This window comes from Trichoderma atroviride, chromosome 5 (genome assembly GCF_020647795.1).
Source record: "Trichoderma atroviride chromosome 5, complete sequence".
NCBI classification, from domain to species: Eukaryota; Fungi; Ascomycota; class Sordariomycetes; order Hypocreales; family Hypocreaceae; genus Trichoderma; species Trichoderma atroviride.
The window spans coordinates 2,196,977-2,224,396 of record NC_089404.1 but is presented as its reverse complement, the minus strand read 5'-3'; the positions used below and the strand labels follow the sequence as shown (position 1 = coordinate 2,224,396).

The 27,420-nt window shown below is 52.6% G+C and overlaps 12 protein-coding genes across 12 annotated transcripts; 7 read left to right on the top strand and 5 right to left on the bottom strand.

Moving 5' to 3' along the window:
- Positions 1–527: 527 nt before the first annotated feature.
- On the top strand, positions 528–1,319 carry TrAtP1_009934 (uncharacterized protein; the record flags this gene model as incomplete). Its single annotated transcript, XM_014093703.2, has 1 exon — positions 528–1,319. One exon carries the CDS (start codon positions 528–530, stop codon positions 1,317–1,319), a length of 792 nt encoding a protein of 263 aa, XP_013949178.2.
- Positions 1,320–1,704: 385 nt separating this feature from the next.
- Positions 1,705–2,241, top strand: TrAtP1_009933 (uncharacterized protein; the record flags this gene model as incomplete). Its single annotated transcript, XM_014093704.2, has 1 exon — positions 1,705–2,241. One exon carries the CDS (start codon positions 1,705–1,707, stop codon positions 2,239–2,241), a length of 537 nt encoding a protein of 178 aa, XP_013949179.2.
- Positions 2,242–2,387: 146 nt separating this feature from the next.
- On the top strand, positions 2,388–3,185 carry TrAtP1_009932 (uncharacterized protein; the record flags this gene model as incomplete). Its single annotated transcript, XM_066114499.1, has 1 exon — positions 2,388–3,185. One exon carries the CDS (start codon positions 2,388–2,390, stop codon positions 3,183–3,185), a length of 798 nt encoding a protein of 265 aa, XP_065970595.1.
- Positions 3,186–3,362: 177 nt separating this feature from the next.
- TrAtP1_009931 (uncharacterized protein) lies at positions 3,363–5,145 on the bottom strand. The gene is made up of 2 exons (XM_014093705.2): positions 4,529–5,145; positions 3,363–4,470 (listed from the first exon to the last, which is right to left on the bottom strand). Exons 1-2 carry the CDS (start codon positions 4,541–4,543, stop codon positions 3,757–3,759), a joined length of 729 nt encoding a protein of 242 aa, XP_013949180.2. The 5' UTR covers positions 4,544–5,145; the 3' UTR covers positions 3,363–3,756.
- Positions 5,146–7,074: 1,929 nt separating this feature from the next.
- Positions 7,075–8,674, top strand: TrAtP1_009930 (uncharacterized protein; the record flags this gene model as incomplete). The annotated part of the gene is made up of 4 exons (XM_014093706.2): positions 7,075–7,302; positions 7,406–7,675; positions 7,734–7,938; positions 8,007–8,674. The coding sequence occupies 4 exons, from the start codon at positions 7,075–7,077 to the stop codon at positions 8,672–8,674; spliced, it is 1,371 nt and encodes a 456-aa protein (XP_013949181.2).
- Positions 8,675–8,687: 13 nt separating this feature from the next.
- Positions 8,688–8,891, top strand: TrAtP1_009929 (uncharacterized protein; the record flags this gene model as incomplete). The annotated part of the gene is made up of 1 exon (XM_066114498.1): positions 8,688–8,891. One exon carries the CDS (start codon positions 8,688–8,690, stop codon positions 8,889–8,891), a length of 204 nt encoding a protein of 67 aa, XP_065970594.1.
- A 473-nt stretch (positions 8,892–9,364) lies between these two features.
- TrAtP1_009928 (uncharacterized protein) lies at positions 9,365–11,371 on the bottom strand (the record flags this gene model as incomplete). The annotated part of the gene is made up of 7 exons (XM_014093707.2): positions 9,365–10,056; positions 10,116–10,361; positions 10,415–10,489; positions 10,555–10,918; positions 10,978–11,144; positions 11,202–11,235; positions 11,300–11,371. 7 exons carry the CDS (start codon positions 11,369–11,371, stop codon positions 9,365–9,367), a joined length of 1,650 nt encoding a protein of 549 aa, XP_013949182.2.
- Positions 11,372–11,990: 619 nt separating this feature from the next.
- TrAtP1_009927 (uncharacterized protein) lies at positions 11,991–14,116 on the top strand. The gene is made up of 3 exons (XM_014093708.2): positions 11,991–12,144; positions 12,205–13,402; positions 13,470–14,116. Exons 1-3 carry the CDS (start codon positions 12,118–12,120, stop codon positions 13,685–13,687), a joined length of 1,443 nt encoding a protein of 480 aa, XP_013949183.2. The 5' UTR covers positions 11,991–12,117; the 3' UTR covers positions 13,688–14,116.
- Positions 14,117–17,247, bottom strand: TrAtP1_009926 (uncharacterized protein). Its single transcript, XM_066114497.1, has one exon. The coding sequence runs from the start codon at positions 15,757–15,759 to the stop codon at positions 14,431–14,433; it is 1,329 nt and encodes a 442-aa protein (XP_065970593.1). The 5' UTR covers positions 15,760–17,247; the 3' UTR covers positions 14,117–14,430.
- Positions 17,248–18,587: 1,340 nt separating this feature from the next.
- TrAtP1_009925 (uncharacterized protein) lies at positions 18,588–20,556 on the bottom strand. Its single transcript, XM_014093710.2, has one exon. It carries the CDS (start codon positions 19,972–19,974, stop codon positions 18,709–18,711), a length of 1,266 nt encoding a protein of 421 aa, XP_013949185.2. The 5' UTR covers positions 19,975–20,556; the 3' UTR covers positions 18,588–18,708.
- A 219-nt stretch (positions 20,557–20,775) lies between these two features.
- Positions 20,776–22,653, bottom strand: TrAtP1_009924 (uncharacterized protein). The gene is made up of 2 exons (XM_066114496.1): positions 21,536–22,653; positions 20,776–21,466 (listed from the first exon to the last, which is right to left on the bottom strand). The coding sequence occupies exons 1-2, from the start codon at positions 22,031–22,033 to the stop codon at positions 20,834–20,836; spliced, it is 1,131 nt and encodes a 376-aa protein (XP_065970592.1). The 5' UTR covers positions 22,034–22,653; the 3' UTR covers positions 20,776–20,833.
- Positions 22,654–24,078: 1,425 nt separating this feature from the next.
- On the top strand, positions 24,079–26,904 carry TrAtP1_009923 (uncharacterized protein; the record flags this gene model as incomplete). The annotated part of the gene is made up of 1 exon (XM_014093712.2): positions 24,079–26,904. The coding sequence occupies one exon, from the start codon at positions 24,079–24,081 to the stop codon at positions 26,902–26,904; it is 2,826 nt and encodes a 941-aa protein (XP_013949187.2).
- Between the last annotated feature and the right edge of the window lie 516 nt (positions 26,905–27,420).

The following is a 27,420-nucleotide window of genomic DNA, read 5'->3' as shown; positions in this document are numbered from 1 at the left end:
ACAAAGTTTACAGACCAATTTAGCCATAACATCACTAGTAATTACAACCGATTCATGTAAATGAAACCTCGTAGTAATCCCACTCTACAAAGTCACAGATACCTCGACAAAATCCTTTGCAAGCATCCAAGGATATTACACACCATCTAGGTTAGACAGCACCAATACGAGCTCCCAAACAACTGCCCAATCAGATGGACAGCAATTCCTCTTATGGCATCTGTCGGAGATGCACAAACGGCGGCTAACTGAGTCGAGCATGGACGAGCGAGCTCCACCCCCAACGCGCAGCTAAATCGGGCAATCGACTCCATGTGAACGGCCCGGTCTTGCGCCCTCCGGTTCGGGACCGGATGTGTCATGTTAGATCAAGTAATGAGATTGGAACCATTCTAGTCACACGATATAGACACTTGGTGATGGATTGACCCGTGGTTGACTCAGCGGCACTGCTTTTACCCGACCACAAAATAAATAGACTGAAGCAAAAGAAGAGCAACACCACTCATCTCAGCCTCATCCCCAAAATGTATCTCCGCAACGACCACGCCGAAAAGAGCCTCCCGGTGCTGCGGAACCTCGTCCGCGAGAACCCGCTCGGCCAGTTCACCACCGTCATCGCCTCGCCCAACTTCCCCCTCGTCCAGTGCAGCCACATCCCCTTCGTCCTCGACGTCGACGATGAGTCCAGCGAGACGGAGCTCGGCGTGCTGAGGGCGCACATGGCGCGCGCAAACCCGCAGGCCAAGGCCATCATCGAGGAGATCAAGAGCCGCCAGGCCGCCGGCGACACCTCCAGGACGCTGCAGCAGGACGTGCTCGTCATGTTCACGTCGCCCGTGCATCACTACGTCACGCCCAAGTTCTACACCACCACAAAGCCCGCGACGGCAAAGGTCGTGCCCACGTGGAACTACGCCGCCGTGCAGGTCTACGGCAAGGCCACCTTCCACATCGACTCCGGCGCCGAGGAGACGTCGGCGTTCCTCGACAGGCAGATTGACGCGCTGTCCAGCTTTAACGAGGAGGTCACCATGGGCTACACGGGCCAAAACGGCAGGCCGTCGGCGTGGAAGGTGGCCGATGCGCCGGAGCCGTACATCAACATCATGAAGAAGAGCATCATCGGGCTGGAGATCAAGATTGAGCACATGGGCGGCAAGTTCAAGATGAGCCAGGAGACGGGCGATGGCGACTCCGACGGCGTCATCAAGGGCTTCAAGGATCTGGGGAGCGAGGTTGGGGCCAAGATGGCGGGCATTGTCGAGGAGCGGAGGGAGCTGAAGCGGCAGCAGAAGGCGAGCAGGCAGAGCGAGTGATGGCGATGGTGTTGAATATAATGAACAAGATTTCACGCATAGATGTAGACATCTACCTGTATGTAAACATTCTGATACAGCACGAGCACGATTACAGCATCTTCCAGGTATGTGGCTGCCCCACGCCACGGCCCATGCACTGCAACCCCAGACAGCAGCAGCTCGGCCCACTGTATTTTCTACAACCTCCAACCTCAGCTCCATCCATCCCCGTATTACAACCTCGCTGCTTCAACTTCATAATCAACCAATCCAACCCAACCACCACAGCTGCTCAATCAATCAGCCAGTACCAGCATCCTGAAAATCAACTCAGAAAAGAAATCACCCCAGCGGCAGCAGCGCGCGAGTCCAACGACACCACGAGAGGGGGAAAAAAAACGTCATGTCCACCAAGCCCAAATCAAGATGGGCAAACACCGAAGAAGACGCTGAGCTGGACGCAAAGCTCAAGCTTGAAAAGGAAGAAAAGCGCCGCAAGAAGGCCGAAAAGGCACAAAAGCTCGCAGAAGAAGAAACAGCTCGAAGAAAAGCCGCCGCAGCACAACAAGCCGACAACACCAGCCTCAGCAACGATCACGACGATCCCTCCCGACCCTCCAAACGCCGAAAACTCACCCCCGAACCACCCTCCTCCTCAACTCCCCCAAAGCTCCTCCGCTTCGACCCCCCCCTCCAGCAGCTCCCTCGCCCCCCAGCCGCAGCGTCGACCACTACGACAAGCTCAACGACATCGAAGAAGGCACCTACGGCTTCGTCGCCCGCGCGACCGAGCTCTCCACGGGGCGCGTCGTCGCCATCAAGCGCCTCAAGCTCGAGGCCGCCGACCCAAACGGCCTACCCGTCACGGGCCTGCGCGAGATACAGATCCTCAAGCGCTGCCAGCACCGCAACGTCGTCAAGCTGGAGGAGGTTGTCGTAGGCAACGATATTGGCAAGCCAGACAAGTAAGAACAAAACGATACCGCTCCAAGCAATCTGTTGAGAGAAAGCTAACTTGGCATCCCCAGCTCCATCTTCCTCGTCCTCGAATTCGTCGAACACGACCTCAAATCCATCCTCGACGACATGCCCGAACCCTTCCTCTCCTCCGAAGTAAAGCGCCTCCTCCTCCAACTCGCCTCCGGCGTCTCCTATCTGCACGAAAACTACATCCTCCACCGCGACCTCAAAACCTCCAACCTCCTCCTCAGCAACCGCGGCCTGCTCAAGATCGCAGACTTTGGCATGGCCCGCTACGTCGGCGAGTCCCCCACCCCGAAACTCACCCAGCTCGTCGTCACCTTGTGGTACCGCAGCCCGGAGCTCCTCCTCGGCACCCGCTCCTACGCCAGCCCCGTCGACATGTGGTCCGTCGGCTGCATCTTTGGCGAGCTCATTGCCCGCGAGCCCCTCCTGCAGGGCTCCAACGAGGTCGACCAGATATCCAAAATCTTCCAGCTGTGCGGCTTCCCCACCGACGAGTCCTGGCCCTCCTTTCGCCGCCTGCCCAACGCCCGCTCCCTCCGCCTGCCGCCCAAGCAGCAGCAGCAGTCCGCCACGGGCTCCGTCATCCGCGCCAAGTTCCCCAGCCTCACCACCGCCGGCGCCTCGCTGCTCAACTCTTTACTCGCTCTCGATCCGGACAAGCGGCCGTCCGCAAAGGAGATGCTCGAGCACGAGTACTTCCGCCAGGACCCCAAGCCGAAACCCGAGAGTCTGTTCCCCACGTTCCCTAGCAAGGCCGGTCAGGAGAGGAGACGGCGTCACGAGCCCGATGCGCCTGTGCGTGGACAGGCTGTGGCCCTTGGTGACGTCGACTTTAGCGGCATCTTTCAGGGGAGAAAGGAAGAGAAGGGTGCCGGGTTCAGTTTACGCATGGTATGATGGCAAGTGGTGCGTTTTGGATATATATACGGCGGCCATTTCTTCTTCATGTTTATGCTCTTGCAAGTTGGATGAACAAAGCGATCAACTATACATAGACTCAGCACAAATACGCCATACTCAATCAACTCTTTTACTAGAGCAGGGTCAAATGATAAAATCTTTTTACCCATTAAATGTATATGTCATTAGAAATTTGTAGCTAATTATTTTTTTTCTTCAGAGGCCCCATCATAAAAGAGTCGTCCAAAACAGTTTAATGCTCCTCCTCCTTTCTTTATCCCAAGCAGCCCAAAAAGTGTCCGCAAAACAAACACCAGCTCAAAAGGATTCAAAACGCCTTTGAAATGACCCGCATTTATCGCCTTTAATGCCCCATCTCCAAAGCTGTAAAACAAAACAGGAAAACAAAATTCGCCGTACACAGAGCATGCCAAAATTTCATCAAGACGCTTGGCTACATGCAAATATCCAACCAAAACGACCATGGCAGGTGCAATTCATCAAGCAGCCAATGCAAACAGCACCGCAACGGTTCGATTGATGCGTCGTTGGAGACAATGCTCATAAATCAGGCGAGGTCAACTCCGGACACGAACCAAGTAAAGCTGAGCACAGTCACCAAACCCATGGTGATGGCAAATCCAAGCGCGTGGTGATCAAACTTGGCCAGGGCTGCGTTGCAAGCGTCACACGACCACTGGTCATAGTCAACGTATGGCTGGGAAGTGTACAGGCCAAAAGTGTATTGCGAATAGCTACCGAGATAGCCAGGGTCGGGGATTTGAGTGACTGCTGCATCCGAATCCTTGATGATGAGAGTGTACATGTTGTTGGAGAGAGGCTGGCTGACATCGGTTGCTTGGACTGAGCTGTTCCACGTGTATGCCACAGAGGTCTTAAACGTCATGTTGGCGGTAAGAGTCCACGTTTCAGAGACAGCCGAGCAACTAATGAGAACATCAATGGCAGTTGGGGTGCCGAGGAGGTTTGTGTAGTTCCAGCCCCAGGTGACGTAGTCGCCAATTCTGTAGAGGGCAGCACCAGCAGCAAAGACACCAGGCGTCTGCAACACAACGCCTCCCGGGGGGGGATTCGGGATCGAATGTGGTGTGTGTAGGCCCCTTCTTCTTAGTGGTAGTCTTGTGGGATTTGGTGTCCGTTTTGGTGTCCGTTTTCGAGCCCTTGCTGTCAGCGGTCTTTGAGTTTTTGTCGGGTGGCTGGGTAGGCTGGGCTGTGTTTTGCCCGCTGCCGCCGCCAGTGGGCTGCGCAGTGTTGCTGCCCTCTGTTGACTTGATTAGACGATGCTCCTTATCAATACATGCTTCAAGGCGTGTGCTTACCTTTGTTGTCGGCATCAGCACGAACAATCAAGGCGTCGACGTCGGGGAACCAGCCTGGCCACGCCGACACCAGAGGCGCGGCAGAGGAAAGGCACAGGGCCACTCGCAGCAATGTAGCGGTGGGACGCATCCTGTCGAAAGTGGCTGTTTACTGTAACAATGAAACCAAGAGGAAGGCTGTAGGCAAATGGCGTATAAGGTATATCCAAGAAAAACAGAGCCAATGATGAGACGCCTTTTCAGACGTAAACGATGCAGTAACAGATGATTTTAAGCGCGAAGAATATTCCGTTTGCTGGCGACAAGGAGGAGAAACCCTCGATAACGCAGTGGTTGGACAAGGCAATGCCAAGCGCTTCGTCGCGGCTAGAAGTGACTCTTGACGGGCTGTACAACAAGCGGGTCGGATCGTTGGCCGGTAGACGGGAATATCAAATCAAATCAAAAGCTGAAGGCGGAGAAGCGAGCGTCAGGCAGTCGCGGGCACGGCGACTGAAAAGGCCAGATGAAGAAGCGAGGGACGATGAAGAGGCGACGGAGGCTCTGGTGGTGACGAGCTGCGAGGGCAAGAAAAGGGGAGGAGAGGCGAGAGGCCGAGATTTCTCGACAGGTCTGCAATCGTGGAGGTACATGCAGCAGGTACCTCGTAGCTGCCGATGCGGGCTGCGGCCAGAAGCCAGTGTGCCGCGCTATCGCCCAGTGCGGCGTAGCGTCGATGATTTAGACAGGGGCCGGTAGGTGGGCTAGGCGGGATCGGGGCTGGCGCGGGCTCAGTTGGTAAAAATAAATAAAAAACAACAGGGCCCTGGCCGAAGCCGTCAGTGCAGGCAGCAAGTACATTGAGATTTTACAGAAAAAGTCATAAAGATGAGTAGATTATGATGAAGTGGGCTTGAAGCTCCATTGTGCACATGATTATGTGATTTATTTTACAGCACATTCACGTAAACTACGCGCAGTTGGAGCGGCGCTTCGAGTGGGATACACAGCTAATGCACAATGGAAGCTTACTTTAGGAGTCAGCCCAGGGCAGGCACTAGGTTTTTGCAGCAGAAAAGACAAAGAAGAGACAAGAGGCAAACATGATGGAGGCGAGAGGATTTAAAAGAATGGAAATACAATAAATAAAATAAAAGAATAAAATAAATAGAGTAAAATAAAACCTTTGCGTGCATTGCTCTAGAACGGCAATTCCTCGTGGCTGCACCATGGGCTGTTCCTATTTTTACCATGTGAGCCGCCGAGCTCGTGTTTTTTCCCATCAAGTCCATCGACTCTTCGTATTCCCTCCGCTATGATGGCGTGCATGCCAAACCCGTGCCCCCTCTTTGTATGCTGTGGTCTCCGCCCAGGTATCCCGCGTTATGGCCCTAGCAGGGAACTGTATGGTCGGTAATAACAGGTGGTACCTGCACGCATTGTGCATCTGCCCCATTACGAGAAAATCCATCCCGGTGGCGATGCGGTGGATCGCTGCGCATCCAGCAGTGGTAAAAGTTCGTATTTGGTGCTCGGGGTCCCCTATTGCCGTTATACAGCTGACGTGCTGCTGGATTTGAAATGGCTGATGGACAGACAGACACAGAACCTGCAAGTCATCCATCTCTGACTCTAATCTGCATCCATACCGGCTACAGCAAAAGCATCAACAATGGTGGCGCGTCTCAGCCCCACCGCGTCAGATCAACCCATTGAGTTTTTTTTGGTTTTTAGGCGTCTGCCGGTGCTGGAATTGGCTGCATCCCTTGCATCGTGCATCTGCTGATGCGCCCAAGCCGCTCCCTTTTCACGCCGACTTGGACCAGGTATGGGAGAGAGTGCATGCAGTAAGCGGGCTTATCTAAGATGTATTTGTAGATGCGGCGGGCGAGACGACAGTTCATGATTCTACAATGCAAGATTCAGTCATTCGGATTGTTTAGTCTCTTCACAGCCTCCAGCAGGCTTACACCGCATTAGCTGTAATCCCTTATTGGCCAAAGAGGAGTTTGAACAGCCACCGCAAGAGTTGAAATAAAAATGGCAACAAGTCAGAGAGAAAAGCAGCAAAGTGTTGGACAACATCCAGAAGCAGCGTTAGTTGTCAGCCATCCAAATGCATTCGATGGTAATTTCCAACTTGCATGAGCGCCATCACAGCTGAAGGCTTTCGTGTTATCTTATCGCCAAATCTAACCGGCTCGGGCGTAGCTGTAGCTGAAGCTGTGGCAGCTCCAGCGATGGCTTCCAGAGCTCCAAAATGGCGGCAAAAAGCCATCTAAATAAAGGTACCTACCACAAAGTGCTCAACGCCCGCCATCGGCATGTACCCACGGCGCACTCGGCAGCAAAAAAAAAGTCTCCGGTTTTATTTGGTCAAGCCGACGACATGCAAACAAGCTTCAAGCTTCAAGCTTCCCAGAGCTACCAGCCAAAAGCCATTCATTCATTCACCATTCACAACTCAATTCAACAGCCATTCAACAGCCATTCATTCAATTCATTCATAGTCTTATAAGCAATTAATACCTGCAACAAAAAGACATCTCACACAGGCACTCGCCGCAATGAGGCCCTTCATCGCCGCCACAGCTTCTCTCCCCAGAGCAGTCTCCTTCGAGAGACAAAGGCTGGCAAGCTCTCTCCTCCAAACACCACTCCGTTTCTCCAGAAAATCAGCCGCCATCTCATCAACATCAACATCATCTCGCTGCTTCTCATTAACCAGCGCCCGCCTCTCCGAAGAGAGACAATGGTCCACCCCGCTGGCCAAGCAGCTCTATGAAGCCATATCCGTATGAAAAACTCCAACAACCCCTTCCCTTCATACATCTCAACTTCTCATCATCAATCAGCCCTTCTCTCTCAATAACTTTAAACACCGCTAATTACATCCAGACCACCGGCTCCGTCCCCCTCGCCAGCTACATGCGCATGTGCCTCACCGGCGACCTGGGCGGCTACTACACCGGCGCCGTCGGCCAAGACCGCGACCAATTCGGCGCAAAGGGCGACTTCGTCACCTCGCCCGAAATCTCCCAAATCTTTGGCGAGCTCCTCGGCATCTGGTTCATCGCCGAGTGGATCAGCCAGGGCCTGCCCAGCAAGGGCGTCCAGCTGATTGAGGTCGGGCCCGGCCGGGGCACCCTCATGGACGACATGCTCCGTGTAAGTGCTGCTTACATCTATCAGGTATACGTTTGTATCTGACACACTCATCCTGTAGACTATCCAGCGCTTCCCAGCCATGGCCGCCAGCATCGAGAGCGTCTTCATGGTCGAAGCCAGCCGCGAGCTCCGCGAGACCCAAAAGAAGCGCCTCTGCGGCCCCGACGCTCCCTCCACCGAGTCCAACGCGGGCTGCCACAGCCCCAGCAAGTACGGCGCAACGCCCATCGTCTGGACCGAGACGATCAAGTCCATTCCCATAGGTTTGTTCACATCATCCGCTGTTTCCATTCTCTCAACCAAGCATGTAAACTAACTCTCCAACCAACAGAGTCAGACAAGACCCCCTTTATTGTAGCCCACGAATTCTTCGACGCTCTACCCATCCACACCTTCCAATCAGCCCCTGCCCCAGCCCCAGCAGCCTCAAAGACTTCACCTCCATCTTCGCCATCACCGCCATCGTCATCGCCATCCTCTCGGCCAGACACCACCGCATCAACACTAACCCCAGCCATGGAATGGCGTGAAATGATGGTCTCCATCACTCCCCCCCGTCTCATCCTCATCCTCATCCCCATCCTCAACTTCACCCCCTCCCGAATTCCAACTCGTCCTCTCCTCCTCCACCACCCGCCACTCCCGCCTCCTCCCCGAATCCTCCCCCCGCTACCGCGCCCTCAAACAGACCCCCAACGCCCTCATCGAAATCTGCCCCGACGCCTCCCTCTACGCTGCCGACTTCGCCTCCCGCATCGGCGGCTCCCCCAAACACCCCAAGCCGGCCCCCTCCGGCGCCGCCCTCATCCTCGACTACGGCACCGCCGACACCGTCCCCGTAAACTCCCTCCGCGGCATCCGCCAGCACCGCCTCGTCAGCCCCTTTGCCGCGCCGGGCCTCGTCGATCTCAGCGCCGACGTCGACTTCCACGCCATTGCCGAGGCGGCCACCATGGCCAGCGCCGGAATCGAGGTCCACGGTCCCATCTCCCAGGCTGACTTCTTGGAGCTCATGGGCATAAGGGAGCGCGCAGAGGCTCTGAGCAAAATACCTGGCATCACTCCGTCTGCGGCTAGTAATATTGAAAAGGCGTGGAAGCGACTGGTTGATCGAGGACCGAGTGGCATGGGTAAAGTGTATAAAGCGATGGCTATCTTGCCTGAGAATGATGGACGCCGTCGACCAGTTGGCTTTGGAGGCGATGTAACAGCTTAAGTCCCCTAGCAAAGATATCATGGCTATAAATCGAGCATATATTCACCAGTCTCATATTAATGTACCTATATATCAGCTGGAGCTTAGATATATATCTGTTGTGGCCCCATACATAAAAGTTATGTAAAAAGGGTTCCCTCACAAGGACAATCCTCCTTGTAGCCCATTATCAACCTCTGTAAATACTAGCCCAGTTCACACAAGATCCATCCCCTATCAAGTCATATTGAATCAATTTTCTATTCTACACCGTAAAACAACAAAGCAATGTTGGTACGAAAAACCCCTATTAATAACTCCTGAGAAGCCAGTTCCGTTCCTGTTCCATTCTACAACCCAGCGCGTTTCCAGAAAAGTTCAACACGTCTCCTCATCGTAGTTTCTTGTGTACACACTTGGCATCCTCATCGTCGCCGCTGTCACCTCGCTGTCACTTCGCTGTCATCTCGCTGTATGATGCCGTATCTCCGTCTTTACATTTTCTTGTGTACAAGCTTGGCATCCTCGTCATCGTCGCTGTCTCCCTCGCTATCCGATGCCTTATCGCCGTCTTCATCGCCGACTGCAAATATCGTCTCTCCGTCAATGGAGTCTCGTGGGACAGCACGAGCTGTTGATTGTGACTGCGCGCCCGGTACAGCTCTGCTGCTACTAGCTTGTGCTGGCCCAGCACCTGTCACACCGCTGTCTTGCCCAGGATAGATAGGCTTGCCGATTTGCGCCTCTTCGTCATCGTCCGAGTCGTCAGGCATGCCAATGTCTCCAATTTCAAAGTTTCCATCATCGTCTTGAGCAATCTCATCACTCATGGCAAAGCGACGATTGTTGACTGTAGGTCGCCAGACGTATGCCACCCAGGCAACGTCGGCGAAATACACAATGTTGAGCCAGCCATCCAAGATGAACCATCTAGTCTTCCAGTGAAAAGGGACGAAATCAGGGTCGCTGGCCGACGCAAAGGTAAAGCTATTAAAGAAGAAGAAGCCAAAAATGACCAAGACGCTGATGAGAATGGCCCACCACAGCTTCTTGTACATGGTTTCTTTGACATGCTGCTTTCTCTCCCGCAGGTCTTTGAGGGTATAGTTGAGCGCGTTAAGCGTCCAAACGTAGAAGGCCGTCAAAGTTCCAGCCAATGGGAGGACAATGAGAAGAACAAAGGGGCCTAGGAAAGATGCTTAGCATGAGAAGTGAGTGGTACAGAGACAGGCAATTCCAACTTACCAGCGCTTTCGGGCGACACAAGTAAACTCGTTACTGCGTAGACAATGCCGAAAATGAAATGGGCAGCAGCAAGCCATCTGATGTAAATCATTGTGCGCCCGAGAGTAGGCTTGACAACACCGTAACCCATGCAGACGATGAGGAGCAGGAAGAATGAGAAAGAATTTCGAGCGGCATTCAAGACTGCAATCACAATGAGATAGACTTTGCTGCCCACGCCGGCAGTCCCATTATGATTCTGGAAATCTAGATGCAGCAGTTAGCATTGAATATTTACACATGTTGATACGGCTCCTTACCATAGAATCCCCATGTCAGAATCATTTCAACTGTCAAAAAGATGAGAATAGCCGTGATGTAGTTTTGCACAGCAACTGCATAAGATATGGTCAGCAAAGCTACAAATTTCAAAGGCCCAAAACAGTTGATTGACACTCACGGATGTCATGTCGGTGCTGAAAGTAAAGAAAGCCCCAAAAGACAGCTACCAAGGCGTATAGAATGGACATTCCGCCGTAAAAGGGGAGCTTCGGGATCTGGGTTGCCGGCAGCTCTCCGTAGGCGTTTCTGAATTCAACCACGGCGCTGTATTTCTGAATGTTGAATCCTTCGGTGAGGACACAGTAGTATCCAGTCTTTTTAATCGGGTAGTTGATGGGCGCCGGGTTGTTCAGGTGGACGGCCTTGGTCAAGATGACCTGGTTGGATAAGTCGGTAGCATTCTTGGCCAGGACAAATTGCCCCTTGTCGGTTGAGTTGCAGTATCCGTTCTTAATGGCGCCTTCGTCACAAAGCGCAAGTCGCTAGAGAGCGCCGTCAGTAAATGACAGAGCTGTATGTACATCGCCATGGGCCGCCTTACCTGGGCTTGGAGATCTGGATCCGGGATTCCCACCAGGTTGCCATCTCTCCACTCGAATATGACCAGACTGGCGACGGGGTCGTCTCCTTCCGGCGCAGTATCGTTAAGGAACTTGACGAGGATAAAGGGATCGACCGGACCGCCCCAAGACTTGCGACTATACATTCCTATTCAAACCCGTCAGCACCCTCTGCTTGCAGCCATCTTGCGCTATAAAGACATACCGGTGCAGTACTGGCGAGAGCCTTCCTTTTCGTTCTGCAGAGAAAAGACACCGTTAGCCAATGCAGTGCCCGAGGTTTGGCGCGCATTCGTTCATTACCATTGGAACCTCCAGCGCCTGGGCGGTCCAGAGGGACATGCCCAGGGCGAGAAGCCCGAGAAGAGGCCTCATGGTGGCGGCAGCGCAGGCGACGCGGCAATTGAGCGCTGGCAGAGGCTGGGAGCTGCTGTAGAGGAAGCAAAGCGGCTCGTCGGGGGTCTGGGAGAGGATCGTGGAAGGCCTTGGCGGTTGTGGTTTATCAGCGATGCGAATTGCGCGGCAGCCAAGACTAAAGGTGCAGCTCGTAGGCGACCGTTTCCCGCACGGCCACAGTACAAAGAAGTACCTGTTCTGCTGTCGATAAACCTGCCGTGTTTCCCTGACGCTGTTCGCAGAGCTGTCAAAGGACTAGAGAATAATTGTGTGCTGTAAATGACAAGTCTAGAGATTGCCAAGTTATTACGAGGTGGCACAGTCGAACGGAGTCCAGGAAGGGCCAGGTTGAGCTCTCTCGGGATTGGCGCGCGCACGGAGTATCTGCACGATGCGAGCTTGCCGGGAGGTACGTAAGAGGGAATTACGCAGCCGCTGGAGGGAGCGCAGTTTGCGGCCGGGGTAGCTCGGGAGCGCGGTACCGGCAATGTACCGTTCCACAGCGGGCGAGGTGCCTGGAAGACGGCCTAGTGGTCACTGATAACGATAAGGAACGAATTGTTTCTGGAGCAGCGCATCGTCATTCACATGCTATGCTCATCTGCCAACTTCCATACTACAAACAGCATTGAACCAGCCAATTGCCTCCATGCACGCTGCATAGTCTTTTACTCCCTTCTTTCATCTTGCTTGCATAGTCATTTGTGTTACATCAATCGGCAACCATGGGAAAAGGCACCGACAAACTCTATGTAAGCTCTCTTCCGTCTCAACACCATACTCCATCCAGTCCACGATACTGACTCCCCCAGATCACCCACTCCGAATGGTCCTCCGCAGACGCCTTCTCCGCCAGCTCCGGCGCAAACTCCCGCTCAACCACCCAGATCCCCTTCCGCCGCCTCCCCTTCAACTTCTGCGCCGCCTCGCTCCAGCCCTTCAAGAACCCCGTCTGCACCCCGGACGGCACAATCTTCGACGTCGAAGTCATCTCCGCCTGGCTCGAGAAGCACCCGAACCAGAACCCCGTCACCTCCCAACCCCTACAAAAAAAAGATCTCATCCGTCTCGTCTTCGCGCGCAATGCAGAGGCCGACTCGCTCGGCGCCGGCCTCAGCGACGGTAAGGGCGATCTCGTCGACCCCGTCACCTACAAGGTCTTCACCGACAACACGCACATCGTCGCCATCCGCCACGGCAGCTACGCCAACGTCTTTGCGTGGGACACGGTCGAGCGCATGAACATCAAGGCCAAGATGTGGCAGGACCTGCTCGACGACCAGCCCTTTACGCGCGCCGACATCATCACCCTGCAGGATCCCCAGAACATGGCGAGCCGCAGCCTGGACCAGTTCAAGTACCTGCAAGACGGCGAGCAGGCGCAATTGACACGGGAGCAGCAGGAAGAGCGCCAGGCCGGAAACATCAACGCCGGCGCGCTGGGCAGCATGGGCGACAAGGTGCTCAAGGCAAAGGCCGCCGTCGAAAAGGCGCGCAAGGCGAGAGAAGCAGGCGGCGACGTCAACAAGAGCTCCGGGGCGCTAGAAAAGTCGAAAAACGCATCTTCTTCCTCCATTGCACGGCATCCCGCCATACAAGACAAGAAAGTTGCAGCCAACGCCGCGGCCTACACCACCGGCAAAGCCGCAGCCAGCTTCACCAGCACCGGCCTCACCCCAGAAACAAGCGGCGAGAGGGCGCTCCTCACCGACGAGGAATTCATGCTCAAGCCCAAGCGCGTCAAGGCAAAGGGCTACGCCAGGATAGAGACCAACCTGGGCAACCTCACCATCGAGCTGCAGACCGAGACGGCCCCCAAGGCGGTATGGAACTTTATCAGGCTCGCGCAGACGGGCTACTACAGGGGCGTCGCGTTCCACCGAAACATTCCCAACTTCATGATTCAGGGCGGCGATCCCACGGGCACGGGAAAAGGCGGCACCAGCATATGGGGCAAGAATTTCAACGACGAATTCGACGGCCCATTGACACACAATGCGCGCGGCATAGGTAAGTTTAAAATATCCCTTACATTTTACTCTTCCTCTGTAGTCATAGTCACTCACAATAACCCCAGTCTCCATGGCCAACAAGGGCAAAAACACAAACTCATCCCAATTCTTCATCACCTACAAACCAACCCCCCCACCTCGACCGCAAACACACAATCTTCGGCCGCGTCGAATCCGGCCTCGACATCCTCTCCAAGATGGAAGACGTCCCCACCGACGGCTCCAGCCGGCCCCTCAACAAGATTCTGATCAAGGACATTGTCGTCTTCGTCGACCCCTTTGAGGAGTTCCAGGCGCAAAAGAGCGAAAAGGAACGCCTCGACCGCCGACAAGAGGAAATTCGCAGGCAGGGCGGCACAGAAGACGACAAGACGACGTGGACGGGCAAACGGCTAAGGGGCGATGGCACGTTTGATAAGGATGAGGCGAAGCAGAGCGTAGGCAAGTATCTGGATAAGGAGGCGATGGGACAGGGACAGGGACAAGCGTCAAATGGCGGCACAAGAAGAGAAAGAGATGATGGCGACGCAGATAATGTGGACACGTGGGAGAATCAGCCGCGGAAAAAGATGAAGTCGGGTGGTTTTGGAAATTTTGACAGTTGGTGAGGTGAGGCATCAGTTGGAAACTTTTGACAGCTGAAAAGGGTGGAGCGTCAGTACAACAGCGACAGCGAAATTTCAATCTATCTGGTATATAAGTGATAATGAGTATATAATGTAATACAATCTAGAACTAATATCCAAGGATTAATCTGCCGGCATAAGGTGTGAAATAGATCATGACGTTAAAAAGGAAAAGCCCATTATATCCATCGCTAAAGACAATGCAGAAATAAACAGAAAAGGAAGACAAAGGGGAAAAGAAGAAACGAAAAAAGAAGAGAAAATTACAAAATAAAGGTCCATATGACCATGCCTCCTTGCTTTTCAGAAAAGAGAATCCTTGTCAAACAAGGGTCTAAATACGTGCAACGAAAAACAGATGGCACATCAAGAGAAAGCGTCAAAGATGAGAAGAAAAAGTTTACACAACAAGAGGCAATGCATCTTCGGGCAAGGACGGCAGACGAGTCGTTGGGATGCTGGCCCAGGTCAACGACTCTTGCCTGTTCTGCATCATGCCCGCGACAACTCTGGCCTGCTCCAAGCCCGTCTCGCGATAGATTGACATGAGTCTATCGACAATGTAGGCACTCGTCTCGTGAGTACAAGACGACGATAGGCCGAGCGTATACAAGGGCCAGATGATGGTGTTGCTGGCCGTAGCCAGAGTCAAGAACCGTTCCGAGTCGCTTCGGCCGTTGCCCAGCTCTGACTGCGTCGGATCCAGCAACGTCGGTCGCGTCGTTGCACTCTCTCGCTGCCAGGCAGGGACGGGAGATTTGCTGTCATCTCTCTCGGGGGCCGGCGGCAAGAGAGGCGCTGACACAATGGTCGAGGGTTGATTCTGGGCGGTAACGGTAGGCCGAGTTGCCCCTTTATTCTTATTGTACTTGACGTCCCGGGAGCTGACGATGCCAAAGTGCTGAGGGACGCTGCCGACCACAGCCTCGCCGAGCTTGCGCAGCATCTTCATTGCCTTGACCAGATGCAGCTGATGGTGCATTGGGAGAGTCGTGGGATCCTCTACGCTGTAGCACAGCTGCTCCAGTATTGTCTCCTGGACCAGTATCCTCATGGTCCGTACCGCGTTCCAGGAAGTGGCCTGGGTGAGGCCTGGATAGACGTGGCACGAAGGGCCCATGATGGCGGGATTGGACTTGGTGAGACTGACATTCTGGTAACGCCAAGAGGGCGGCAGTCCCCGAATGAGCATTTCAAACTCGTCTTCGATTTCAACGAGACTGCCAATGATGTCGTCCATGCCCGTGATGCGCCTATGCTTGATGTCGTGTCGAATCTGAAGGGCCTTGTACAGGGGATCAATGACACGCCATGCCGGCAGCTTACTGTCTGCGACGTTCCGCAGTTCGTTCCGCAGGTCCACAATGGCTTTCGGCATGGGCAGGCCGCTCTGGATGCAGCTGATGAGCACAGAGTGGCACAGCATGGTGAACATTCTGACGCCGGCTTTGGTGTGAAACTGGTCTTGGCCTCTCAGGGTGGCGAGCGTAGCAGCACCATTGATGTGTTCCTGCCAAGCGTGGAGCGTTTGCGGGGTGCGTCCGGAGATGAATTCATATGTGCCGAGGATCAAAACGCCCAGCATGGTGCTGTCCTCTACAGCTTCCTTTGGGTCTCGGAGGGCGGCATTGGCCAGCTGGAGAGCAGCGCCGTAGCTCTGCTGGGCGCGCAACATGGTCTCCCTATCACCAGTGATTTTGGAGAGACCGACTAAGCCAACGGCCGTCATGCCGGCAGAGATGAGGGCATCTGATCTCTTGATAGGGGGGAGCCTGAGGGGGAATCTCGAACCTGCGAGGCCGGCTCATGGTAGGGGGCTTCCAGATGTCGTAGATGAAGTCGTAGTTTTGATAGCAGCCGAGGTCTGTGGCCACATAGCGAGAGAAGAAGAAGGCGGTGCCACGCTCTTGGAGAGAGATGGATGGCGCATAGGGGATATGGACCAGGGCGTCGCCAGCAGGACCGTCCAAGTCCAAGTCGAAGAAGTCGTCGTCGTCGTCATAGTCATAGTCGTCGTCGCTACGGCCGCGACGAACAATGCGTTGATACTCGTAGGGATAGGTATGGGTGACCCAGTCGTCCTCGTCAAAGCCATCTTTGCGGGCGTACGGGCCGGCCAGCAGGACGGACAGAAGAGGCGACTTCTTGGAGCGACGCATCAAGGGCCCCAAGGCCTTGGGCGGCCGAGGACTATCGCGGATGACGAGCGCCGCCGACGATGGCGACGGCGGGCGTGGTGGCGCGATTTGAGGCGTGGCTAGCTTCGGAGCGGCCCGTCCGCCATGTTTCAGCTTCTTGATGCGCGGCTTGGCCGAGGTGGCCTTTTTGATGACATCGTGGCTCTCGTCGCGGAACATGAGGTCCACCATGTTGCGGTAGCCGGGGCATTCGATGTGGCGCTTGATGCACTGGCCGCATCCCGGTTCCTTCTGATCGCACTACAGGCGGGCGGAAAGCGAGGAGACGTAAGTAAGCAGCCACAGTGCCTTATCGAGAGAATGAGGCTCGGTAGAAGACAAGATGATGGGTAGATGGAGATGAGGCGGTGCAAAGCAAACCTACTCGGATCTTGCGCTCTCTGCAGTGAGAGCAGCCCTTGGAGGGCTTGCCGCAGTAGACCATGGCGACGGCAGCGGGTTTGGAGTCTCGGTTTCTCGCCTCTCTTGACGTTACGGAGAGCGCCGCCACGTAGAAGGCACTGTCAACGGCTGTAGGGACCAGAGTATATCTGCCAAGTCAGGATGAAGGAGGAAAAGAGGAAAAGCAGCAGCTCTGAGAGATGCTCCAGAGAGATGCTGTCTTAGGCCCTGCCTAGTCCGCTCTGATAAATCGAGGCTGCTTGATTGCCGGGATCAGACCAAGCCCGGGACCAGGATCGGGATCAGAGCCGGGACGCCCAACTTTATGGCCCCTCGTCTGGCCTCGCCCCTCTCTGTGAGTTGTTCATGCACAGATGCGAAAGCGTCGCGATGGGCACACAGGGTGGGGGTTGCGGCACTGGGCGATGGGATCGGACTGGCTGGAAGAGCCGAAGTAGCACATGCAAGAGCTGTAGGATGCGGGACCCGGTAGTGATGGGACGGTGCTATCAATGCTGCGAGCTGCAAGCTGCCGTCTTTTGGCCACGTCTGCGGCAGTTGGACAGCAGAAGAAACGGTTTTTGCAAAGTGGGGGAGGATGGATGGATCATGAATGGATGTCGGCGATGGGTTTGGCTGGGGATGGATTCGCCATTTGGGTTGAATCCTAATTTCCAGTTTGAGCCGCAGAAACGACGGTGGGGCAAGCCAGGCACCGTTGAAGCACGTACCGAAGAGCGCTGCAGACGCCACGTCTTAGCAGCTGCCAGGCACCGCTACAGGGGATTGCTGATGGGATTGCGGAAGCACTTTTTTTGATGCCATGGACTCCTTGATCATGGGCAAACTGTGCAGTAATGAGACGGTGAGGGAAAAGGTGGGCGGCAATATAACAAGCAATCTATATTACGGAGTCTTTTGCACCGTAGCACCAGCCTACAGCACACAATACTAATGCAAGACAGGCATCGAGTACTGCCCCATGGAGAGCGCCATCGTAGCATCAGACGCAACGGCGCCGCTTCTGTACGAGGACAACAAGTCACCTAGTATCATGCATGATTTGGCGATGCATTGGAGCACGGCATGGGCCATTTCGCATCAGTCAATAGGTATTGAACACGACACGCTGTGCTGCATGCATCTGCGGTAATACATGTATCTGATACCGTCCCATGTGAGCCTCGGCCAATACAAGACGGGCTCCTAGCAGACTCAAAATAGCTACTAGAAACAGGCATGGAATCCATAATGGAAACAATGGACACCAGCAGCAGCAACAGCAACAGCATCAGCCCAATCTGTCAGTCAGTCCCGGCCATCCCATCTCCGCTCCTGGTCATCTCATTTCATCGCAAGCCAGGGGAAACAACGTGCTAGTGGCACAAACAAGAGGGGGACAAGACGAGTTCCCCGGCGCTTGTTTAGGCCGGTGGGCCTCCATCTCCAAGTAGGTATGGGACAGGCCTGTAATTCGGCATGTCGTGCATGTGAGACACCCAGGCTCTTGTTTTCTCGTTTCCTTTACCTTTTCAATTTTGGACCCGTTCAATTGTTTCACAAGGCAGACGGTAGTACATTGTCTGAAGCCCAAAAGCAACATGAAGCACTGATAAGCAGGGTTACATACAGTGACACGGGCGAGATTTTTTCGGGGCCGGCTAATTGGGCGAGCTGCATGCATGGGATCAAGGATGAATTGGCCAGGGCCGTCTCACAAGGAACATGATGCTTGTCTTTGTCTTTGTGTTGCGTGTACAACTGCCTCTTTGATATGACGAGGTTGGGGCATAATTGACGCCGTTTGCCAGAATAATGTGCAAATGGAATGCCATGCACAGCACGCATATAGATGAGTACATATAGAAGATGCAATTTATGCCAACAAGACATCCATCACTAACACAGCCAAGGTAGAAAACGTAAGATGCCAGCCCTTGTAGCCAGAGAGCTGCAATCCAAGGGGATATCAATCAGCTTTATACAGAATATACAATCAATTACATATATACAGCGAACATCAAGATACCATGTACAGCAACCACCCAGCAAAACCTATATACAGCATCACAAACTCACAACCACCATCCAAACATCCCTCACAAAGGCGCCCCAACACCAATCGTCAACACCTTTGGATCGCCATCGCTCAAAAACCCGCTCTGGTCCACTCCGCCCGTCTTGCCAACATCATCATACGGAAACGCATAGCCCCTGCCGCCCACGCTCACCGCATGGCATATCCGCGAATAGTGGTTCGTCACCTTGTCCGTATAATACTGGCCCACGTCCTCCCCCTCGGGCTGCTGCCCGCCATTCAGCAGCGTCGACCGGTTCAGCGCCGCCGCCAGCCTCGCCCCGACATTCAGCTGCTGCGCCGTCACGCCGCTGCCGCCCGCAAAGGGGCCCGAGTCGCACGAGAAAATGTCCACGGCGGCAGGTTTCGCAAAGCTGCCGTAGCCAGACGGGAAGACGAGGTTCTTGCCCGCGGCGTCGACGCGCCCGACGACGTTGCCCCAGTCCTGGAACTGCGTGTTGACCGTGAGATCCGCCGCCTGGTACTTGTTCCACACGGCGTCCACGTACGGCTGGTAGTAGCCGTCAAACAGGCCCGGGAACATGACGCTGCCCGAGTTTGGGCTCAGCGCGCGCAGGTTGCTGCCGCCGCTCTGCACCACCAGCTTGTCCCAGCCGGCGCCGTCCTTGGCCGCCTGCGCCTTGAGCTGCGTGCAGATGGAGTCCAGCGCGCCCTTTGGCATGCCCGGCACGCTCGTCACTTTCCCGGCGCCGTTCTCCAGCTGCAGCGACACGGGGATGCTGAAGAAGTCGACGTACGACACGTTGACGTACAGTTCCGACGTATTCAGCGTAAACTCGCAAAACGCCCACTGCACGCCGTAGTTGGGGTCCGCGGCGTTTGTGCTCGACGGCTCGACGACGGCCGGGCCCGGGTTCAGCAGAAACGTCAGCGGCTTGGCCTGGCTGAACCAGATGCGCGCGCCGGCCAGCTGCGGCACCGTCAAGGTGCGGCTCTGGCCCGGGCCGCCCACCGCCACGGCGCAGTTCTGCGACAGCGGCTGCAGCGTCGACGAGGGCGAAGCCGGATAGTAGGGCGTGACGCCGTCGGAGCGCAGGAAGAAGACGCCCTGCGAGGCCGTGCCGGTGACGAAGGCGTAGAGCTGCGGCGCCGACGTGTTGTTCTTGACGACGATGCTGAGCGTGCTGGGCGTCATGGTGATGGCGTTACAGTACAATGGTTGAGTTGATAAGTACAGAATGATCAAAATGCTGTAAATGCTGTAAATGTAGATGTGCAATTGTCGAGATGAAGCATGTACAAGCGAATAATGGCAACTTCCATCCATCAAAGCGAGCAACGCCGGTCCCTTTTATCTGCCCCATCAATCTATCCATCTTGCACTGCCCACCACCAGAGAATCCTCAATGATCATATCATTACGTCCATCTACACACGATTCGCTGAAAATCTTGGTGCCAATCAATCCTTTACTTGCCTGCCATCTTCCCCATGATGAAATTTCCGAAACATCTAGTCATTTTTGTCTTTCCTCCATGCTTTCTTGGGCTGATGTGCTACACGGGATCATTGCAGCCTTATAAATGCCCCTAGGCCATGGTGCGATTGCATTCCAGCCTTGAAACAAGCACGCTCTGCCAATGCATCAGATGTTCGACAAGCGTCACAGCCAGCTGAATAGAATCGCATCAAGTAATATCGACATCCTTCCTTGCATCCACTCAAATCATGCCATGCATCAAATCATATACATCATATTCATATCTCGGCACCTCCCCAAAGCAGCATCGCCCTGAGCCGAAGCCCCGTCCGATCCAGCTGCTCGGAGTCTTGCGGGGCAAATGACCGCATCGTGCATCAGATGATGCGCCGACCAGCACCAGCCAAGACTCACTTGACAGCGTCGGATGTCGCATCTACATGCCATGGAAAGCTGCAATGCCATCTTCATCGGGCAAATCAACAAGAGCATCTCATTCAGCATAGAGTCCCAAGCCTCAGCTGCCTCTACCTGCCATATACACATGCTCCCCTCTCCCACTTAGGTGCCAAACAAAAGCAACCTCTTTTCCTCGACTCCAAAAAAAAACACGTCATGGACTCATTATAGCATTACACAGTACTTCATAAAACAAAAAAAAAAAAAAAAAAAAAGTAAACACGCCTTCACCCTCACTCTCCCCCCTTTATAGGCAGGTCAATACCAGCACCAGCAGCAGTGCACTCGCCGTCGTCGCCCACGTGCTGCCCAGGCGAGCCGCGCTGTTCTTTTCCTCGTCATTCGGATCGCTGGTGTTGAAAAAGGTGCCTCCCGTGGTTGAGTTTACCGACGTCACATTGGGAACCTCACACAGCGGCTTGTTGCTGCCCTTTGAAACTGCCTTTTGGCAGGCGCTGTTCCAGCTCGACTGGGCCTTTGCATCAGATGAGTTGAAATAGGCCTTGACGTAGCCAACAGTCAGGGCAGCGTCTTCCTCTGGGGGGCCTCCAGACCACAAGGGGTTCCCATTGCTCCAGTGCTGCAGAATGAGATGGCCAGGACTAGTGGGCACCGAGGTCCCATTCATCTCGGCGAGCAGCCGGCTGTCGGCGTAGAAGCGGACGCGATCCTGCAAGAAGTCGAAGCGATACTCGTGGAAGCCAATAGTGGGGTTAAACGCAAGGTTCACCACCTTGAAGGTGCCCGTCTTGGATGCATCGTAGCCAGCCTGCATCGATGCTTCCGACTGGATCACGAGGTTGACGGGATAGACGTGTTTCTCCACATCAAACTCTCGAGATAGAAACTCCATGTCAATCTCCTGGGTGTCGTTGAAGTACTGTCTGTTTGTCAGCAAGCTTCATCTCATGCCAACAGAGTCAGAGTAAAGAGCCAAGCATCAACATACCCAGAAGAAAGCTGCGCAGGTGCCATTCACGGGAGTCAGCTTCATGCCAGCACGGTACGAGCCAAATCCCATGTCGGATCGAGCCGAGTCCAGCTCTGCCACCGGGATGGAATCGTTGTCAAGAGCGCTGCCGACAACCAGCGCAATCCCGCCGTTTATAGAATCTGCATACCCGGCGCTGAGCTGAGAAGGATCCTTCATAGAACCGGTCTGGGGGACGCTATAGACGTTGTCGACAGCAAACGTCTTGCCGTACTCGCCTCGCCCAGCTCGAGCCGAGACGTTGTACTGCTGCCGCTTCCAGGTGCTGTCGCGAGAAATGTTCTGGATGTCATAGAACCTGCTCTCCAGCATGTTTGTGAAGAACAGCTGGTCGGGCCCTGGATAGTCTTGGGCCTGTTGCTTGGTCAAGGGAGAGTGCGCGACAAAGCCGCATTCACAGTCTGCTGCGACCAGATGCGGCACAAGCGCCAGAAGCAAGATGCTCAAAATGCCCATCAGCTGGCCGAGGCCGCGAGGGGGGGGGCCATGGCTGGTGGTGCGTATTTCCTCTTCTCTTGTAAGTGGCCTGGACAAAGCGGAGCGGAGCGAAGTGAAGCAAAATTATGATGATAAGCAAAGCAAAGCAAGGAGAATTACAGGCCAGGTTGGAAAAAGAAGAGAAGACGAAGAAGACAAACAAAGAAGAGAAAAGGAAAAGCACAATCAAGATAAACAAAAGTCCAAGCTACGGCAGTGGTGGGTAAGATGGAATGGGCAGCAGCCAGAAACTAGCAAGAGAGAGCGGCCGTTTGGCGCATCCCGGCCGATGCAGATGCCGATGCAGATGCAGATGAGATGCAGATACGAAGTCAGGCACGAGACACGTTTTGGCTGCAGAAAAGTGAATGCACGGGTGAAACGCTGGTTTTTTGCCTTCGTCTCTCCTTTGCGTTTAGAGTTCAAGGGCACGGCAGCGTCTGTTACGCACGGTCCTACCCCAGGTCCGGTTGGCTGGTTGAAGCTCCATGCTGGTTGGTGATATAATCTCGTCTTCTCCCTTGCATTTACCGTAGTGTGTTGTAGAAGAGGCACATAATCGTCTATGCCTCTCTCCCAAGCCAAATCTCACTCAAAACTTGCCTCTCTATCTCTCAGCCCAACCCTAGCATGCTTACCTGTGGGCTTTATAGCACCATGTATGCACTCATGGCTATTATTGGATGCAGGTCGCACTCTCTCTCATGCTTGAGGCTAGCTCCGGCACTGGGACTCCCGTACAAGGCCCCGACCTTCCACATTCATCCATGGCTTCTGCGTCTTAGCAGCTTGCTTTGCCGCATTCTGCAGATGGATACGGCATTGTGACGATCAGGACCATCGGCCAGCAAACAGATTGGACCACAAACAGCGCACCATCTATTCAGCTACTGCACAGCCACCGCTGCAGTCGTATCGCCTCTAGCCCGTCTCTACATGCGCCTAGTGATTGCGCTTATACGCCGTCCCTCCATCCGTATATCGAGTGCCACATACCTTTGTAGGTAGGTAGGTAGTCAGAAATAGCTTGGTCGGCGCTTCAACCGCAGTAGAAAATTCCTGATTAGGGAAAAGTTGGCTCTTTGTTCTCGCTTAGATAAGGACTCGAGACTACAACATGCTGGCTCATGTCACTTTTGTTCTATATACTAGTAGTGTCTGGATCCAAGGACAAGTAACTGGGTGCTAAATCAGTTGTGATCAATTACAGGCCCCTACGCGCCAGCTGTAGTCTAAACGCAGCTTAATGCGCCAGCCGCTATGCACTACGGCCAAGTTGGTGGTCTATTGATATACGTTTGTCTGAGCCTGTATTGGAGATACAATTCCAAAATGATCTAATCAATCTCAATCTGAAGACTAAATTATTAGCACAAGACTAGTTACTGAAAAGAGAGATGAAATGATAATAGAAAAAGGCAAAACGAAGATGAAAAGAAAAGCGGTGCAAAGTGCGTTGCAATTGAAGTAGACATATTGTTCTAGATACTTTTGTCGTGCAGTGGGCATTTTTTGTACATCGTGTTACCTTGATTGTCAATAACGGGTTTAAAGCAAATTTACGACCAGCTAGCAGCTTACTAGTTGTTTTCAACTGACGGCGGCTAATGCAAGCCACAAATCCATCTGTAATTTTGTGCCTATCAAGTATTAGAGGGTTAATTGCAACTTATTGTTCATGCCTGATTCTTTTTTATTATCCTATGGAAAGACGTTATGTTGCTGACTAGTCACACTGACTCCTCAGAGCTACCCCGCCCCGGAGCCTAATATGCCTTACGCCTTATGTAGTTTTGCATCGAGGATTTGGGCAGTAATTTCTTTCCTGGCGTATTTTTCTCTAAGAGGATATCTAACTCAACTGAAACGATTGTTAACCTGCCAGTTGATCTTATGATCCTATATATTCTTCTCATCTTATTTTATAAGCAGCACCTTCAAGCGTTGAAAATATTGGAAGCCTAAAGCATACATCTTCCAAAATATTAGAAGCCTAGAGCCTATATCTTCCAATAATAATTGTCATGGACAACCGATCCAAGCTTGTTGTTCCTCTAGCCAGTATCGCCGACTCTTCATTCTCTGGCTCGGCGAAACAGCAAAAAACTGCTGTTAACAAGACAGTTCACAGTCAAAACGCAATTGATAATAATACATTTGGGCCTGGTGCTAGCATCATACAAGCAAATGTAATTAATAACGCTAGCAGCAGCTTCCTTGAGGCCACAGCCCAGGATTGTCGTCGCGAACTTTTCCTGACTGATCCAGCCGAAGATAGAAAGGCATTGAAGCGCAAAAAAGGAGATCGCGCTAGCGGCACCTGTGAGTGGTTACTCGAGACAGAGGAGTTTACTTCTTGGCTTGGTCGGGGACAGGCGACAGGCGAGGCCCAGGCGAGTAATATCCTATGGCTTTATGGAAATCCCGGAACCGGCAAATCTACCATGGCCATATTTCTCACCGAAGAGCTGCCAAAAAAGTCCTTTATCAAGGATGGGGAAACACTTATATACTTTTTCTGCGACTCCAGCTTCGATAAGCGGAAGACAGCCACATCAATTCTCAGAGGGCTTCTCCTCCAGCTCATCCAGCAGCACTCGCAGCTTCTTGACTATCTCTTGCACGATTATAATAATCGTGGGGCGGAGCTGTTTAACTCGTTTGATGCTCTTTGGACAATATTCATAGCCGCAGCAGCGGATCAGAATACTGGTCAAAAGTATTGCATTATCGATGCGCTAGATGAATGCGATCTAGAATCGCAAGAGATTCTATTACAACAGTTTCACGAAACCTTTTTGAGCCAGGATGCTCCATCAAATATCCGGATATTAGTCACCAGTCGGCCATATTCTAAGATCCGCGAATACTTGGAAGAATTCACAAACAAGAACCTAGCATCCTTTTCCCAAGCAAAGCAAGACGTTGATCGGTGTATCAAGGAAAGAGTAGCAGATCTTGCCAAGAAAAAAAAGTACACAGACAAGGTTAAACAGCAAGTCAGCGACATCCTTAGAGAGAAAGCCGAAGGTACTTTTCTCTGGGTTGGCTTAGCATGCGAGGAGCTGAAGGATGTCCCTTCAAAGAACGCTATTCAAGTCTTACAAACCATGCCTAAAGGACTTTATTCACTCTATGAGAGGCTCCTCGATACAGCTCTTGAACAGGACATGACTGAAGCTGACATAGTCCGACACATCCTAAGCTTAGTTGCCGTTTCTGTGCGGCCGCTAAGCGTGTTAGAGCTATGTGAAGCTTGCCAACTATACCAAGACGAAGAGGATATAGATACACGAATCCGGTTTACACGAGATCAAGTTGCATCCTGCCGTCTCATCATCATCATCGAAGGTGGAAAAGTGCTCTTACTACATCAGTCCGTGAAAGACTATTTAGTTAGAGCTGACCCTAGTTCCTTTATCAATGAGCTCGAAGCTCATGCCAATATTGCCTATCGCTGTGTCAATATTCTTATCGAACAGCTCTATAGCAAGGAACAGTCACATGTCCACTTCTTGTCTTACGCAACTGAAGAATGGGTCAACCACGCGCGTATGGCACAGTCAAGATTTGAAGTTAGAGACTCGGAAGCTGAGTTCTTTAGAGTCAATTCGCCTAGTCGGGAGTACTGGATAGAGACTCTGCGATTAGACCACTGTCTAAATTTGCATCGTCCAGATTTGCATTATATCCCACAGCAATTCTCTATTTTACATGTTGCTGGGCGGTGGGGAATTGCTTCTTTGGTGGATTATATTGCTCATCAGAACTTTCAAGAGTCCAACACTAAGACCATGACATTAGCTATTGATTTTGATTGCGTTAACGGACATGACATCACGCCCATACAAGAGGCCGTCAAATGGGGACATATAAGTGTTGTTGCTAAATTACATTGCTTGGGAGCAAAGGTAAATGGACTTGTGAAAGAAGTTGCGAGCGGTCATTCACGGAATAACAAGGAAATGATGACATTTTTCCTTAACCAGCCAGAAGATCAAGTTACAATTACAGAGGACATTGTTGAGGCTGCCGCAGGAAATAATAACAGCAAGGAAGTAATGGAATTACTCCTTAACCAGCGAGGAAACCAGATTACTATTACGGAAGACATTGTTAAGGCTGCAGCTGAAAATTATATTGGCAAGGAAGTAATGAAATTACTCCTTAACCAGCGAGGAAACCAGATTACTATTACGGAAGACATTGTTAAGGCTGCAGCTGAAAATTATAACGGCAAGGAAGTAATGGAATTGCTCCTTGACCGACGTGGAAACCAAGTTACTATTACGGAAGACATTGTTAAGGCTGCAGCTGAAAATTATAACGGCAAGGAAGTAATGGAATTGCTCCTTGACCGACGTGGAAACCAAGTTACTATTACAGAGGATGTTCTTAAGGCTGCCGCAGCAAATTGGAACAATGGCAAGGAAGTAATGGAATTGCTCCTTGACCGGCGAGGAAACCAAGTTACAATTACAGAGGATGTTCTTAAGGCTGCCGCAGCAAATTGGAACAATGGCAAGGAAGTAATGGAATTGCTCCTTGACCGGCGAGGAAACCAAGTTACAATTACAGAGGATGTTCTTAAGGCTGCCGCAGGAAATCTTTACGGCAAGGAAGTAATAGCCTTGCTTCTTAATCAGCGTGGAGATCAGATTACTATTACAAAGGATGTTATTATAGCTGCCGCAGAAAATCCTGAGGGTGAGGAAGTGATAGCCTTATTTATTAATCAGCATGGAGATCAGATTACTTTAATAACGGAGTTTGTTAAGGCTGCAGCAGGAAATGAGAGGATTAGCAAAGAAACAATGGAATTGCTCCTTCATTGGCCGGGATATTACTAAATTACTATTACAGAGGAGATAGTCTATGATAGATACATACATGTATTTAAGCTGTTGGTCCAGTTGCTTCTGATAACGGAACTCCGATTTTGGAAACCAGGGGCGCCGGAAATAGAAGACATTAAACCGTAATATAGATCTTGACGGGACCCCGAATTTTCCATCAACTATGGTCGTATGTGCTTGTTGTCGTGTTGAGTCAAATTATAAGGGCAAAGCCCCAAAGCTGTAAGAAGCAAAAAACATACAACAGCCGGTGTTGGCCAATGGTCACCCATTTGACTACTAATCTGCAGATGAACACACGCTACTATAAAGGGTGAAAGACGGTCACCTCTTCAAGATGATACATGTGTGCATAAAGGTAAGTATGCTCTATTCTTGGTCTCATGCTTGCATCGTATACTAATGGAGATGATCTAGCCCACTGGTAGAATAGCTGTGGGCATAAAAGAGCGTCGTGTGCGCCATTCATTCTCTTGATGTTATTCATTACTATAGCATTGTATAATGACC